The sequence below is a fragment of the Siphateles boraxobius genome, unplaced genomic scaffold, assembly GCF_051911475.1.
Source record: "Siphateles boraxobius isolate OS27281-9 unplaced genomic scaffold, OSU_SipBor_1 120, whole genome shotgun sequence".
Classification (NCBI taxonomy): domain Eukaryota; kingdom Metazoa; phylum Chordata; class Actinopteri; order Cypriniformes; family Leuciscidae; genus Siphateles; species Siphateles boraxobius.
In genome coordinates this window covers 2,175,888-2,193,279 of record NW_027508723.1, presented here as the reverse complement: position 1 = coordinate 2,193,279, position 17,392 = coordinate 2,175,888, and the positions used below count along the sequence as shown (strand labels likewise).

Here is a 17,392-nt window from a genome sequence, read left to right as displayed (position 1 = left end):
CTTGTAACCAATCAGATCAACGTGTGATCGTCAACGAGTGGATCTCTGAGCTGAGTGAGTGAGTGGAGGCGGGGCTAATTTGCATATTCATAGAACCGTGTATACTAAATGAGGCAAGGGTGTCGAGTTACAGTCAAGCTATTTTAAGGCATGAAGATTTTTTATTATTGACTACAGGGGGACTTTTACAAACAAAACTAATTTTCTGTAGTAATCGCCAGCATGTCATAGACATGAGCTTAAGCTACGTTTTTGTCTTTGGTTCACTGCAGTTTTAAGTCTTAAATCATATTAAATACAACACAGACATATAAACAACATTAAAACCACAGGGGGACTTTAAGCTGCATCTATACAGGAATCATTCAAGGCCACTCAAAACATCTACCCTCATATACACGTAGTATATTGGAAATGTCTCTTACCCGTGGCTGAGCTCTGATAGACGCCACACCCTGTTCACACTGGTTGGTCTCTACTTTGTATTCACCGTGTCTGAATGGGATCTTCAGACAGGCCATCATGGACATGATCCTCTGGAAACCAGTGGCCGTCAGAGACACACTGATGGTGGGAGCAGAAGCGATCGCCAGCCCGATCGGCCAGGCTCGGACCATGACGGGCTCCTGGATGCTGTCAAGTTGTACTGACCCTCTTTCCCTCAGAAGAGGATCCAGCTTCGGCAACACACATGATTCTTCCTCCATGAAATCCTCAGCATCATCCAGCTCTGCCTCAGCTAACGCATCCATCCACGCCTATGGAGAGGGAACGCAGAAATGAAACAGCACAAAAACAACACATGAGTCAAGGAACATTTAGTTTGCATACTTTATTTGCCAAAAAATAAAAATGATTTTTAATGTTTTTCTTCTGAAATGATTAATCGCATCCAATATAAAAGTGTGTTTACATAATATGTGTGTGTACACGGTGTATAATCATGTTGTATATAAATACACACATGCATGTATACATTTAAGAAATATTTGCATGTATATACTGTATAAATATTGATATATTATATTATAAATATTTTATATATATAAATAACACATTTTTCTTAAATACATATATGCATGTATACATTTAATAAAAATATTTGCTGAATATATACTGTATAAATATTGATATATTATATATAAATATTTTATATTTTATATATAAATAAAACTTTTTTTAAAATATATACATGCATGTGACAAACAAACGTTTGGATGCGATTAATGACAATTAATCATTTCACAGCCCTCTGCGCATGTATAAGATCTGCAAAGTCCAGATATTACTTCCTTAATCGTCTACGTCACAATGTGAAATATTAGCATAATACAGTCTAAATACAGGCAACGCTTCAATTAATTGTAGTGTTGTCATCATGTCGCAAAAGTATTACCGCTTTGTTTGGCCTTCCGAAAACTGATGAAATTAGGAATCAGAGGTTAAGATTGATTTATCAAGCTGTTCCTGAGCAGAACTGCTGGCCAATCAGAGCACTCTGAGCTTTCCTTAAAATAGCATCAAATAACCCCTTTAAATTATAAAACATTGAATCCAAAATAATTCATTAAACACACCAAAATTTTTGGAAAATCTGCACAATACATTCAATTCCCAATGGATAAAATCAAGTCCTGCCAAACACTGTTACTAATCAAATTAAAAACCAGCACAATGCTTACTCTCCAGCGCCTCCATTTGGTTTGGATGACCGTTGCAGCTTTGTGCCATTTCTTAATTTCACTTCTGACCCGCCAGGATCTCAAACCTATGATAAAGAGACATAAAGGGAGTTAAAAACACTGTATAATACTATACGAATACTGGATAGAGCCATTTGTCCTAGGGGTTGAACGACTTCAGATTTTATTGAAAGTCGATATTTATGTGATCAAAGTCGAGTCGACAAGTCACTGGTGACGTCATTAAAGGGGTGAAACTTTTCTAACTTTACATAGTGTGTAATGTTGCTGTTTGAGCATAAACGACATCTGTAAAGTCAAAACGCTCAAAGTTCAAAGCAAAGGGAGATATTTGCTTTTTAATGACTATAACAAACGGCTGATAGAGACTACAGGACATTCCTCTTGGGTTAGTGACATCATCAACCCTAACATTTACATAACCCCCGCCCCGTGAACGCGATTTATAGATTATCATGACAGAATATGCTAATCGAGGACTAGAAGATAGACACATAAGCTACATAAATTCAACAAATAACCAATCAGAAATGTCCTGTTGCTTCTACATGTTGTCACTTCTTCTTGAGTCTCTCCATCTTTGTCTGACTCCGGTTTGAATATAAAAAGCTAAAAGTTTTTGAAATTTTCAGTGCATGTGTGTGTGAGGTAAAAGGACACGAGTTGTTGAAGCTCCGCCCCCTGTGCCGGGAGCAGCATCTCATTTGCATTTAAAGGGACACAAAAACTGTGCGTTTTTGCTCACACTCAAAAAGTGACAATATTAACATGCTATATAGAAATATCTGTGGGGTATTTTGAGCAAAAACTTCATATTCACACTCTGGGGACACCAGAGACTTATTTTACATCTTGTGAAATGGGCATTATACCAGCTATTTAATGAACAAATAAGCTTGAACCTCGAGCTATTTTAAATTAAACTTTATTGTCAAGGAAGTACCGTGTCTATTAACGGGTAAAGCGATAGCTAGTCAGCTTGAGATCCTTTCTATCTAAACTGGTTATATCTCGTTAGCCTAGTACTGAATGTTTTATTAGCAGTAGGATAACCATATTCATCCGCACAACCAAAACAATGTTATTCTGCAAAATGCATACAGTAAACGCCAGAGGGTCAAAAGTTATAAATTGTGCCTTTAAAGTTTCATTACATTAGTATTAAATCATAAAACATGGAATCCAGACGAATTAAAAAAGACAACACAGAATTTGGGGGAAATAATACAGAATTTGGGGCAATGTACATCATTTTATAAGGCCCTATTGTTGTATTTGAAACATTTATAAATTGTTGAAAGTATTATGAATTCATTAGTGTGGCATGGTCTGATTATGGGACAGGCTTTTATTTCCAGGGATTATACTGTGACTCCGTTATCTTTGGCTTTACTGATCTCAGAGAAGTAGGTGTTTGGCTCAGGTGAGCTGAATCTGTTCTGGGTTTAAGGGATAATCAGGAGGAAGGTGATCAGGTGTCAGTGTCTAGACACACAGCAGATGTCTACTTTAGCACATAAACACTCACCTATATACAGTATACACACTAGGGGGAAAAAAAAAATATATATATATTAACTCCATTTAGGGCTGAATAGAGAGAAATACAAGTCAATAATAGGCCGTTATTTAGACTGAAGGGCTGCCAGATACTAAGGAATGTTTTTCTTATCCTCTTAACAAGTACCTGATCTTTTCAAGGCAAAGACAAGACTTTATATCTCTGATCCACTGGATGTGAGTGGGAAAAGAAGCCTCCGTCAACTTTAGCAGTATTGCTTTGCATGCTAACAAGGAAATATTTCTTTTTTTAACTGTGCACCCTTCAAATAAGAACAAAAAATCTGGATTTTTTTACATTTTTAAATCACATTCACAATTTTTGTCAGAAAAATAGCAATTAAAGATGTTCCTCCGAAATCATGGAGCCCTATCTGTTATTATGGGTGTGGGAAACAATCTATTCCTATATGAATCGTGATTCTATCTACTACCGATTTCCATAAATTCAGAAATTTCAAAAATCGATTTTCTAAAGTGTTGCATTTATTGCAGTGCTACTTAAAGTTATTGATGTTAATCACAATAAGCCGCGAACAAGGACTCACAGCCGAAGTACATGCACGGATGCCGCCTCTCACATGCATGCCATGCGATCTCGAATTCAGTTCTCTTTCACAGCTACACATGCAAAATGCACATTGTGTGGACTATTGAGTATTCAATGTAAACAGAAACGGTTATGTCCTACGCAAACGAAAAACAAATGTGAGAAAATCGGATGTGTAACTATATCCACGCATTCATTCTTAAAGGGGCAATCCGTTTCCTTAATGTTAACAAAACAAAACACTTACTGCTTTTGAATGAATCGCTTTTTTATCTTTAATATGAATCAAGTTATATTTAATTCATACAGTGAAGACTATACAGTGTTTTATTTTTACATTTGAATATTCAATTTCGGTACTATTTCTTACTACTTGTTAAACAAAGATATACTACTGTCCCTGAAAAACTTAAAGTTTTTTTAATTTGTATATTGTTTCTATTGTATTTGTCCTATTGTTTGTAATTTGCTTCTTTGTTCCAATTTTTAATATAAAAAATAAAATAAAATAAAATTGCCTGCCTTGCTTTACTATAGAAGACGGTGTAATGATTGTAGTCAGCCTAAAGGGCATTTGTTTTATAATATTGGGTGGACTAAAATGGGAAGAACATTTAAATTTAATAGGATTTTTTCTTCTTCTAGACTTATTAAACCATCTACCGGAGTCAAATAAGAAAAGTAAACACAAAACAGTAAACTACAATCAAATCTATATACATATCTATGTACTATGTACAAGTATTCATTACCTCAATGAGCTCATTATTTCTGCCTTTAAATATTACATTGTTTAAATTAATATATTTTTAGCTAACTGTGATTTTGTATGTGTACATTTCTATAATGCATAACTTAGTTACCTCTGACAACAGATCACTCTAAATTTTAATGCGGCATTTTCTGTAAAGCTGCTTTTTTAACGATGTGTATTGTGAAAAGCGCTATACAAATAAATGTGAAATTTGATTAAAAATCAAGAATAGATTTTTAATCGAATCGTGAGGTGCCAAAAGATTCCCACCCCCATCTGTTATGCAACCAGTAAACCTGTAATCACAAAAAAAGATGTTAAATGCAAACCTGCTTGTATGCGGGTGGCAGCGCGTGTCCTGAGGTTGCGCCGATGTTGCTGATACCTGCGCCAGCAACACTGGATACAGAACGCTTTCTGTGAGCGGACCCTGTTCCTGTGATCCTCCAGCATCTCCAACTGAACAACACATGATGAATTAACTACTGACATCAAGATAAAAGGTTAACTTCAAATTCAAGGACCTTTCAAGGACTTTCCAGGTCCAATATCCTCAAATTCAAGGACTTAATGTGGGGACACATTTCAAGTGAGAGCAAGGTTACATCGTGTTACCTTGTAAGGCAAGGCAAGGCAAGTTTATTTATATAGCACATTTCATACACAGTGGTAATTCAAAGTGCTTTACATTAGAATAAATTAAAATAATCAAAAGAAATCAGAGTAATTAAAACAGTTTTGAATAAAAAAATTAAATGCAGTACAAACAGTCGGACGAACAGTGGCACAGTGCTCATTCAGTAAATGCACAGCTAAACAGAAGTGTTTTGAGTCTGGATTTGAATGTGACTGTAGGAGCACATCTGATCTCTTCTGGAAGCTGGTTCCAGCTGCGGCTGGCATAATAACTGAAAGCAGACACGCCACGCTTAGAGTGAACCCTTGGTATTTCTAGCCGATGTGATCCTAATGATCTGAGTGATCTGTTGGGTTTATATTCAGTGAGCATATCTGCAATGCATTGAGGTCCTAGGCCATTGAATGATTTATATACCAGTAATAATACTTTAAAATCAATCCTAAATGTAACTGGCAGCCAGTGTAAAGACCTGAGGACTGGTGTGATGTGTTCATATGTTCTGGTTCTGCTCAGCGTTCTGTATGAGCTGCAACTGTCTTATGGTGTTTTTGGGAAGGCCATTGAGGCGTCCATTACAATAGTCCACCCTACTGGTGATGAAAGCATGCACAAGTTTCTCTAAGTCTTGACTGGAAACAAAGATACGTTGTTACAGTTTTTATGTGTCAAACACAACTATGCAAAAAAGTTTTTTATTTATTTTTGGCCATATGACAGAGATCTGTATTTCTGTTCTGCATGAAACTGGAGAATATTCGGTACATCCTATACTGCAGGCATTCTCAACCCTGGTCCTCGAGGGCAACTGTCCTGCAGAGTTTAGGTCCAACCTTGATCAAACTCACCTGCCGGTAGCTTTCCAGTAATCCTGAAAGCCTTAATTAGCTGGCTCTGGTGTGTTTGATTTAGGGATTAGAGGATGGATACCCGACCCGAGCCCGACGGGACCCGTCGGTACCCGACGGGCCGGGCCGGGTTCGGACAGATATTTAGAAATTATGTTCGGGTTCGGGTCGGGCTCGGTCACATCAGCGCGATATGGCATTGAACATTTTAAATTTAAAACAGCTTATTATGTTGGCAGCCAATGTGCCTGATGCTTTCACGTGATGCAAACGTTCGTTTTTTTTATTAAAATACATGTAAAATATTACCATAACATCTGTCTTCCTGTGTGCGGAAATTTGTTTATGTAGCCGTGACAACGAAACACGTGCATGCGCGCCCGCGTTAAGTGCGCTTGTTTCTCCGTGCGCGCTGATGCACTCATCCTGCTGACATTTCCGAATGTCTTCAAACAGTTGCTTAATAAAAGCAGGCTTTCCACACAAACAAACGCACATGTGTCATTAGTATGAGAAAAAAATGGGATTTTTTACTGTCGGTCTCGGGTCGGGCTCGGACATAAATATCTTTATGCCTGTCGGGCTCAGGTCAGGTTCGGTTACTGGTCTGTCGGACGCGGGCCGGGCTCGGACAAAAAAATTCGGACCGATCCGCACTCTATTAGGGATAAGGGAAGCTAAACTCTGGAGGTCAGTGTCCCTCGAGGACCAGGGTTGAGAATGCCTGCTATACTGTATTCTAAAATGATCTGATATTAACTTTTGTATGGATTTTATTGAAAAGAGCTTACGCTCATGTAACCAGCCTATTTTTGCAATGTTTCACGGTGTGTCTGTGAAATGTACCATCGTAGTAGTTTTTTGCATGCATGAACGTCATGGTAACGTACAACGCAAAGTACATCACGCGGGAAACACTTAACGCGTAAATGCGCGTAACTAACATAAATCAAGGAAGCTAGTATGCATAGGCCACGAAGTGTTGGTGAAATAACACATTAGCAGACCGGAGGGAATAATATGGATTTTTTTCCAGAAAACTTCTTGCACAAAATAAATGTAAGGACCTGTATCTATGTATGTTCATTTTCAAAAACTTTCCGGGGCCTTGAAAAAAAAAAAATCAGATTCACAAACTTTCAAGGATTTCAAGGACACGAGGGAACCCTGTAAAATGACATCTGATTGCTTGTGATTGCATCAGCCAAGACGGGGTGGAAACAGAGCCAAAGAGTTTCAACATTTTGCAAATCATGTTAAAATCAAAAGTCATCAGAGTGCATGCTTTACCAGGGACTGTGTAAGAAAGACTTTGGTCATCCCACAATGCACCATGTTGTTGTTGTCATCAGGGCTGCGGGTGGAGTTTGGGACGTGTCTCTTGAGGACCAGATTGACCACATCCTTTACAGCAGATCCCAGAACAGCCTGATCGTGTATCTCAGGGCCTGTGGGCGAGAGCTGAGCTTTAGAAATACACATTTATGATACTTCTTTTGTGTTTTAAAGCCCCCCTGCAGTCAATAATTTTATCCCTTAAAACATACAAAATTACATAAAAATGCTTTTTTCCTGAGAAAATAATTTCTTCATGCCTTAAAATAGCTTGAATGTAAATTAATCTGACTCATGAATTTGCACATGGTTCGTCTTGAAGCATATTAACAACATATATAAACAACATTAAACACATGAGTTTTTTTCATGCATTAGACATTTTTGGCCTATTTTACTTCCGTAACGTGTCTTCTTTCAGACTAGAGGAAAGAAAAACATTCAAAATACACATTTAAGTGATTATTTTATTACACTTTATCTATTTGCATCAGTAGATTTCAATTACAATACATCTTTTTAAAGGCTATTTTCTCAAACGGAGTCTGCAGCACTAACATACAAAAAACTTTAAAATTGTAATTCTATTCATAAGGTCTTTACAGTGGTTTTTGTTTTATTTAATTCACCTGATTTATACAACATTTTATGTCCTAAATCACTGTATATAAAAAAATTAAAATAAAAAAATCTGTCTGTTGACAGTATTTTCTGATTTATAGGGTGTTAAAAAGAGAGAGACCCAAAATCTCCTCTGTAAAAACCTTAGCTGTAATAATGTCAACAAAATTAAATCAACTGGGGAAGTACAGTGATTTCTAATCATTTCTATCCTATTCACCTGTAGTGTCTTGCTTTCATGCAACTAAATTACAACCTTTTTAGGGTTGTCACTAGGCTTGGGCGGTATCCAAATTTTGATACCGTCAAACCTCCTCCCTATTTTACCGGGGTATACGGTATTACCGTGACTAATTAAAAATGATGACATAAGGCTCAGACATCGTCACCAAACTGTTGGCTTGTGTCTACACCGTTCAGAAACTGAATACCAGATCGGGCAAAAAAAAATAAAAATCAAGGCCAACCCGTGCACGTTGTGTCTGATCCCGGCTGACGGCATTAAATGTAATTATGAGCTGGAGCCCTATTTAGACTCGACTATTTTTAATATGTGGGCCGTTATAATATGGTGGCGCCAAATAATTGTTTAACCCAGGTGCTGAGGGGGTGGTAGATATAAATACTATTTATAAATGAGCAAAAATGGGACAATTAATAATATTTAATTATTTTAATTATGACAATTGTATTCATTTTATTAATTCATTTAAATTAAATTAACAAGCAACAAGCCAGAAGTGCATTTGTAAATCCGGTGACACGCGTCCATTGATTTTTATTAATACAACTTTTCTGTCAGTGCTGCAAAGATTAAGTTGACGATCACCATCTCCTAGTGGACGCGCATATATAGAGAGAAATGCAAATCATGGATTACATAATCAGAAGGTATAGGCTAGCCCTTTTTCTTTTCCTTTTGAATTGTTTCGTTTAAAGAAATTGATGACTGATATCTCCGTGGTGAACGCGCGTATAGAGAGAAATGCACATCATGGATTAATCAGAGAGTATGCTGCCTATATTTATTTTCCTTTTGAATTGTTTCGTTTAAAGAAATTGACGAATCGCCATCTCCATAGTGAACGATAGAGAGAAATGCACATCATGGATTAAATAATCAGAGAGTAGGCTAGCCGATTTCTTTTCGTTTGGAATAGTTTCGTTTAATTTGATGATCGCCATTTCCGTATAGAACGCGCATAGAGAGAAATGCACATCATGGATTAAATAATCAGCGAGTGGCCTATTTCTTTTCGTTTTGAATTGTTTCGTTTAATGAAATTTCAAGCTTTATTTAGATATAAGCCTCTCTGTCATGTCTGTGAGACATACACTGAGTTTCGGTTAATTTATGATGAGATTTCAATGCAGGTGACCGCGGCACGCCAGCGCACGATCATGTCATGATTATGTTGTCTGCTATATTTGATTCTTATTTATTATTGGTTGATAAAAAAAAAAAATATCAAAATTAGGATACAATTTATACAAAACGAAATTCACTTTAAAGAAAGGCCTTTTACAAAATGAAACTTAATTAAGTGGTCAATGTCTGACTCCCGATGCATCCCATCTTACTCGTGCTGTTCAGTTTTCATTATCAACGTAAAAAAAAATAACATTATAATATTTTAACAAATATAAACGAATGCGCTTATTTAATGAACTCGGGGCAAAATGCATCTTCGCAGCAGTGAGGGGGGTGGTTGTTTCGGAGATGCGACATTAGATTAGAGGTGTTTCCACCTCTCGCGGTCACCTTTTTTATTGCAACATTTACAAATTGCCTCGTCAGTATTTACTGCCTCTCCCTTCTCTCTCTCTCTCTCCTCCACACTGTCACTTGATGACAACTACATAAGCATTTTTAGGCATTGAATAAATTATATTTATTTATTATATATAAGTGCCGGTAATGACGGTATTGAAACTGATACCGTTGCTATTTTAAGACCCCGCGGTATACGATATTACCGAAATACCGCCCAACCCTAGTTGTCACCATATTGATTCATCATGATTAGTTGTTGACTCTTGGTAGCGTGAGTTATTAGAGCAAACGTTCAGTCTCGTTCCAATAAATCCACCTTTACTTCCAATCCTGCACCAACACACCTGTAATTTTCAAAATAACTTGCTTAATTGCTTAATTGGTTTAGCTCTGTTTGAATAGAACTGGATCTTCAGGAGCAGGATTGAGCACACTTGATTTATCTGAGATTTTGAACTGTTCTTTAACCAACTAATGTGCTAATTCATACAGGATGAGCTAGAACAAGTCTGTACCACATCCCACAAGCAGTGATATAAAACCACATAAATTCAGCCACAAAGACCTATTTATTTCTAAACAAGATATTAGTCAGATTACACCAAGATTTAAACTCAACATACAGAAGAAGGAGATAGTTAAGATTAAGAAGAAAAGTAAAGCAAGTGCACAACTGCATGCAAAATATCCACTAGATAAGCATGCAGTAATTCACCTGAAGAATTCAGATTCACATTATTTTAAGGACTGCGTTCATAGAACAAGACAGGAAGAAATGAGAGGAGGATACTGAAATAAAAAAGACAAGAATCAGGAATTAACGAGGGAAAAAGAACGCAGACAGTACTTTGTGTCCACTTAGTGTTAAACGTACTGTTCTCTCCATTCATTTGCGTTGCTAGTCTGTTGTCTGTGATCAGCCCGTATCTGTGGAGGAAACTGCAGTACGGGATCCTGCACAAACAATACAAAAGAAATTTGATCATACTGAAGGGAATTCTCTAATCTTGAGCTGATATGAGATATATCGTATTTTCCGGACTTTAAGTCGCACTTTTTTTCATACCTTGGCTGGTCCTGCGACTTATAGTCAGGTGCGACTTATATATCAAAATTACCAAGATTTACTCGTCACAGGATCGCTGACGGCCCCAGATTATTATTTGTGAGTTTTTGATGTATTTGTGGTATGACGTGAATGCATCATTTGCCGAAATTGGGGGTGACATTACCGTCTCAACCACGAGAGAGCGCTCTATGCGCTCTAGACTACAGCTAGTTTTACCGCTGAACTTACTCTCTTCAGTGATGTGGAATAAGATCGCGGGAGCTTGGTGAAATTGCTTTACCGATAACTGTTGGACTCGCTTTCTTGTTATGTTTTTTTTATTTTATTTGATCCTATTCAGCCTCTCAGGTATGTTCTTTATGCTATTGTGTAGCTAACTGTTGATGTGTTACGTTAACAACATACCGGACACATATTCAGCCTGTTGTTCTTTGTGCTATTGTGTGTAGCTGAATAACTTAAATGCCTTCTGTTTTAATGAATTAAAGTCTGTTTAAATAACTTTTTCTTGGTCTTGGATTTTGTTAAATAAATTTCTAAATAAATGCGACTTATAGTCCAGTGCGACTAATATATGTTTTTTTCCTCGTCATGACGCATTTTTGGGCTGATGCGACTTATACTCCGGAGCGACTTATAGTCCGGAAAATACGTTACTAATTCTTGGAAGTAGTCTTCCCTTTTAACCCTTGTGTGACCTTTTGCACCTTTTTAATTTGTTTGAATTTTTTTTGATCATTTTCCTGTGTTAATGCCAACTGCAAATACAGGTGAAACTCGAAAAATTAGAATATCGTGCAACAGTTCAAGTATTTCAGTAATTCAAATTAATAGGTGAAACTAATATATTTAGTATTATATAACTATGTACATGATTATACTTTTCAGAGGGCCGACATTTCTGTATTTAAAATCCTTTTTTTATTGTTTTCATGTAATTTTCTGAGATTTTGAATTTGGGTTTTCATAAACTGTAAGCCATAATCATCAAAAATATAACTTTTGCACGATATTCAAATTTTTCGAGTTTCACCTGTATTTTGGCACAGGTGTGTATTTTTATTGGATTTTTTCTATTTCACCCCCATTCCCTTTAATAAATCTATTTTACACTAGTAACAGAAAATAGTTCCACCCAGGACCTTAAGAACAAAAATGTTCCCATTAAAACTATTTTTGACTATTTTTTGCCAGATGGTATCATTTTCTCAGGTTTGGCCTATAAAACAAATGCTCACTTTATTCTTGTTTCTGCTTCTGCATATTATAGAGCCAATTGGATAAATTATGCAGCTATAATTGTGTGGGTGTGTTGGTATGGATGTCAGAGTGTGGTTTCTATGTGTATAAATAAAAAAAATTGTGTGTGTGTTTGTAATATTTGAGAGAAAAACTCAACTCCAAATCAAAAATCCAACCACTGTGTACAAATAGAGTTTTGCTGGGATCTAAAGGGGAAAATTAGATTGAAACTATTTTTTTGATATATCAAATTCGCTAAACTTGTTTAGATATAAGGCTTTGATTTTTTTAAGCAGTTTATCATGTTTTATAAAATATATATTTATATAAAAAATGTTTATAAATAAACTTAAACCTCTATAAAAAAAATTTGGTTTCACTTTATAAACTTATTTTACTTCAACAATAATCTGCCAAGGGTCTTCCGTAAAATGAGACCAAACTTAAGTCTTTACTCCCAAGCTTTACATTTTTATGACAGTTTTTTGACACAGACATGTTTGTCCTCTATGGACATGTGTACATTTTTTTAACCCATTTAGGCCTAAAATGCCTGCTAAAAAAGGCCTTTTTATGCCTAAGTACTTTTCTGTAAACCCCCTCTCCTAAGGGTTTCCAGAAATATTTGTCAAAATTTGTCAAAGCCTACTAAAATCTTAATTTCTCAGGCTCTATAGCAGATAAAAACATGGAATTTGCATTTGAAAAAGCATTTGAGAGCTTACTTATTTCTAAAGGCTTAATAGTGAATACGCACAGATGCGCGATCCGGTCTTAAAGGTAAACACACACAGATGTGTGATCCATGCACAAGGGTTAATCACATATATGATGTGGAGCTTATAAGGTAAGAGATGTGTGGATTATGTAGCTTTACCTGATGGGAAATCCTGCTGCACTGATGTTTATGGTCTCCACTATCCCACAGGCCTCAAGCTGAGCGATGACCTGAAACCAAATCAAACCAAGACTCACTAATCAGTCCATGAACTTTACACTTATTTAACTCAAGGGGATCCCATGTGAAAAGACCGAAATGCACATGTTTTTCGCACCTCTTCCTTTTTGAAGGTGAGCGGTCTGCAGTCGGGGTTGGGTTTGATGCAGCGTGTGTAGTGCGGGGTGGTGCTGTGCAAAATCTTCATCAGGCTTTCAAGTGAGTTCTGCATATTTACAGAAAGACAAACAAATTAAGCACAGACACAGGTCAATTTAAAAATAATCTGAATTGAACCAAGACATGACAGCATCACTCCTGAACATCCTCTATCACGGTGCGTTCACAACAAACGCGAATAGAGCGTCTGGCGCAAGTGATTTCAATGTTAAGTCAATGTAAAGACGCGTTTACGCGCGTCTAGAGGTCCTGCGGCGCGAATGAGGCGTTTAGTGTGGCGCGGTAGACGTGAATTCGCCTCATTCGCGCGTCCAGTTTGCACGAATGACGTGAATAGAGTGTCTGGCGCGATACGCGCAAAATATTTTATTTGGTGCATTTACACGTCTGACGCCCGAGTTGAAAAATCTGAACTTCTGCGTCAGTTCGCGCCACGTTAACCAATTAGGAGCCTGCTTGCTGCTGTCACGTGGTGAAGTAAATATTTTATCACATAAAAACTTAATTTCAATATATGAGACATATTAATTTTGTATTGAAGGCTATTTATTCCTAATCTAATCTAGATTATATGAAACATATTCAAATATTCTAATGTAAAGACAACCAACATACTTTAGTGCAAGAACATAGTTCGAGAATGGACAGTGTTGTGAAAAAGAAAAAAAAATTCACAGGACAGGTTAATCACTTTTGTAGGCTGGCTCCATTTATCATCAAAACAAAAATAAATTACAGATTAGTTAGGTGGGTGAGGGCGAGGGTGATCCTCACTCCGATGCCGGACAACAGGTGATCAAATTGAAAGCGGGACAGGCGGAAGTACGCCGTCATCCAGGCGTAGCTCCTGGAGCAAATGGGAAACTGGCCTCCGGAGGGTCTGGTGGACCCAAGTACGTTGACGACGATCCCCACGCTGCTGTTCTGCTCTCCTGAGCAAATACAGAGCGGTGACTCTCAATGAATGCTCGATCAACATCACTCGCCCCTCTCACAAGAAGCGTTTTTTTTTGTTGCTTTTTACGCACACCAATTTCGCTTTGGACGTGTGAATGGATTCAAAATTTTCAAACGTCCAACTAGACGTGATAGACGCAAATTTTACGCTCTATTCACGTTTTGGTGTGAATGCAGCATTACAGTCTGATTGTAGTTGAATAGCATATAAAAGTCTGAAGGGGCCCAAATAATCCACTCTATTTATATCTTATCTAGTGAAACAATCGGTCTTTTAAAAAAATATATATATAACCACAAATGCTCGTCTTGCACTAGCTCTGTGATGCGCCACAAATTACGTAATCACGTTGAAAGGTCACACGTGACGTAGGCTAAAGTACAGACCTAGTGTTTACATAGAGAACGTGCAAAGACTAAGTCAAACGCCATTTACAAAAATAAATAAATAAAGGGTAAAGCAACGTTGCCGGTGATTTTGAAGTTGAAGGAGAAAATGAGATGGAGTTTTCCGCCCTACCCTACCTTTTTGAACAGGAACAAGTGTGACCTTTTCAACATGATAACATAATGCGTGACGCATCCCAGCTAGTGCAGATGAGCATTTGTGGTTAAAAAGTATATAAATGTTTATTTTATTTAGAAAATGACCAATGGTTTGTCAAGATAAGACTCTTATTCCTCGGCTGGGATCGTGTCGAGACTTTGAAGCTTCACTGAAACTGCTTGGACCCCATTGAAGTCCCTACATGGAGATAAATCTTGGAATGTTTTTCTTTTCGACTGAAGAAAGAAAGACATGAACCTCATGGATGTCGTGGGGGTGAGTAAATTATCAGGTAATTTTAATTCTGAAGTGAACTAATATTTTAAATACAGATATAAACAAAGGACAACAGTGAAGGCCTGCCTATTCACATGTCAATCAACCATTGTGGTAAAACATGTCTTAAACATTGTCGTTTATGACTAGCACTTTATAAAATGTGGTTAGAAAATGTAGGAAAAGCACATACATTAACAATTCACTTGACTTCACAGAGCATCTTCAGTATATCTCTACTTTAAAACTTGATTGTTGACCACTTTATACAATCAAGAATATAACAGATATATGTGTGAAAGATTTTGAAATGCCTGGGACGAGGAAATAATCTGAAATCATCCTATAATGTGAATGTAAAACGGAATGGTTCAGGGCTAAAACACAATAATTCATATGTATAGAAGTCATTTGTAAAAATTAAATATTTCTATGAACACATCATAAGCTTATTTTTTACCTCTTTAAAACCTGTACCTTAAATTTGGAGACGACAGTGATCACTTTACTGTGTCCTCTACAGCCCTCGCTCTCAAGGTCACCGCCAGCGAAGAGACTGTGCAGCAATGAATCCTGGGATTTCTGCAGGAGACCGGTGAGCTCAGGAGGAACCGGGTCCTGCAGAACACATGGACACAAGCGTGCAAATGAAACAAAAACACAAATGAGTGAGTATGCGTTTAGCTTAGACCAGCTACATATTTATGTTTATAACTATTTATATATTTTTATAAATAGTTTTTTATAACTATTTATATATGTTTATAACTATTTATATCAGCACAACATAACCTACTGCATTTACATAATATATATATATATATATATATTTGCACCTTACGAGTATCTACTCTATGTATAATTACCTCTTTTTGTATTTTTGTATACTGTTGTATATGTAAATTGTTGTATATTGTATATTGTTGTATATTGTAAACTGTTGTATATTGTACATTGTATATTATTATTGTTCTGTTAGTGTATATGGTACTGTAAATCTGATGTTTGCTGTAATTGTTTTCGTCACATCGTGTCATACTGCTATGTTGCTCGGAACTGCACCTAAGAATTTCACCCACTGTTGCACTTGTGTATATGGTTGTGTGACAATAAAAGGATTTGATTTGATTTGATTTGATTTGATTTGATACACTACCAATCAAAAGTTTTGGATCGGTAAGATTTTTAATGTTTTTAAAAGAGTCTCTTCTGCTCCCCAAGGCTGCATTTATTTGATTTAAAAAAAATATATAATGATAATAATAATATTGTGAAATATTATTATAATTTTAAAACAGCTGTTTTCTATGTGAATATACAGCAAAGTGTAATTTATTCCTGTGATCAAAGGTGAATTTTCAGCATCATTACTCCAGTCTTCAGTGTCACATGAGACAGAAATCATTTTAATATGATGCTTTGATGCTCGAGAAACATTTATGATTATTATCAATGTTGAAAACAGTTTTTATTTCAGGATTCTTTGATGAATAGAAAGTTCAAAAGAACAGCATTTATCTGACATAAAAAGCTTTTGTAACATTAAACACATTTCTTTTCTAAGATATAATTTACATTAAACACTTTTCAACATATTTTCTATTTATATAATTCAGCTTTGATCAAAGGAATACATTACATTTTAAAATATAGTCAAATAGAAAACAGTCATCTTAAATTGTCATAATATTCAAAAAATCAAATAAATGCAGCTTTGGTGAGCAGAAGAGACTTCTTTTAAAAACATTACAAATCATACCTATCCATAACTTTTGACTGGTAGAGTAGTTTGTACCTTGTTCTTCTCCATCATGCCCTGGATCTGGTAGCTGACTTTGCCTGCGTAGTGGGCCACAGTGAAATGGGGCTCTTTGCTGAATTTGTCCCAGCTGATGTTGGCATTATCTGACAGCTCCTTCTCCAGACGCACACGAAACTGCTTCGCATCCGATGCTCTGTTCAGACGACACTCCTGAAGGACAGGCCGACAGAAAGGGAAGCAAGGAAGGAAGGAAGAAAGGTAAATTCAATAGTTCTATTAAAAAAGCTCTTTCACCATGTATCAATAAGCTAGAAATAGTGGCAAATAGAATGCAATCAGGGTTTGAAATTAACTTTCACTCACCGGCCAATTTGGCTACTAGATTTTTAAGTTACCGGCCATTCAGAACTTCTAATAACCAAAAAGAAAAGAAATGAACCAGATTAACTAAGTCACAGCTTATATATATATATATATATATATGAAATGAATGCATGAAATCCAAATTTTATTTTATATATATATATATATATATGAAATGAATGTATGAAATCCAAATTTTATTTTATATATATATATATATATATATATATATATATATATATAAATAAAATTTGGATTTCATACATTATTTTTTTAA

The 17,392-nt window shown here is 36.2% G+C and overlaps 1 protein-coding gene across 1 annotated transcript in view; it reads right to left on the bottom strand.

The window, feature by feature from the left end:
- Positions 1-17,392, bottom strand: part of myo19 (myosin XIX) — a 39,195-nt gene that overhangs the window by 2,853 nt on the left and 18,950 nt on the right. The window contains exons 14-22 of the mRNA XM_077222478.1: positions 16,786-16,962; positions 15,468-15,608; positions 13,149-13,256; positions 12,971-13,041; positions 10,657-10,736; positions 7,343-7,500; positions 4,897-5,026; positions 1,683-1,768; positions 426-758 (exon numbers count right to left, since the gene is read on the bottom strand). Coding sequence (XP_077078593.1) covers positions 426-758; positions 1,683-1,768; positions 4,897-5,026; positions 7,343-7,500; positions 10,657-10,736; positions 12,971-13,041; positions 13,149-13,256; positions 15,468-15,608; positions 16,786-16,962 — 1,284 coding nt within the window. The remainder of the gene's footprint in view (positions 1-425; positions 759-1,682; positions 1,769-4,896; positions 5,027-7,342; positions 7,501-10,656; positions 10,737-12,970; positions 13,042-13,148; positions 13,257-15,467; positions 15,609-16,785; positions 16,963-17,392) is intronic.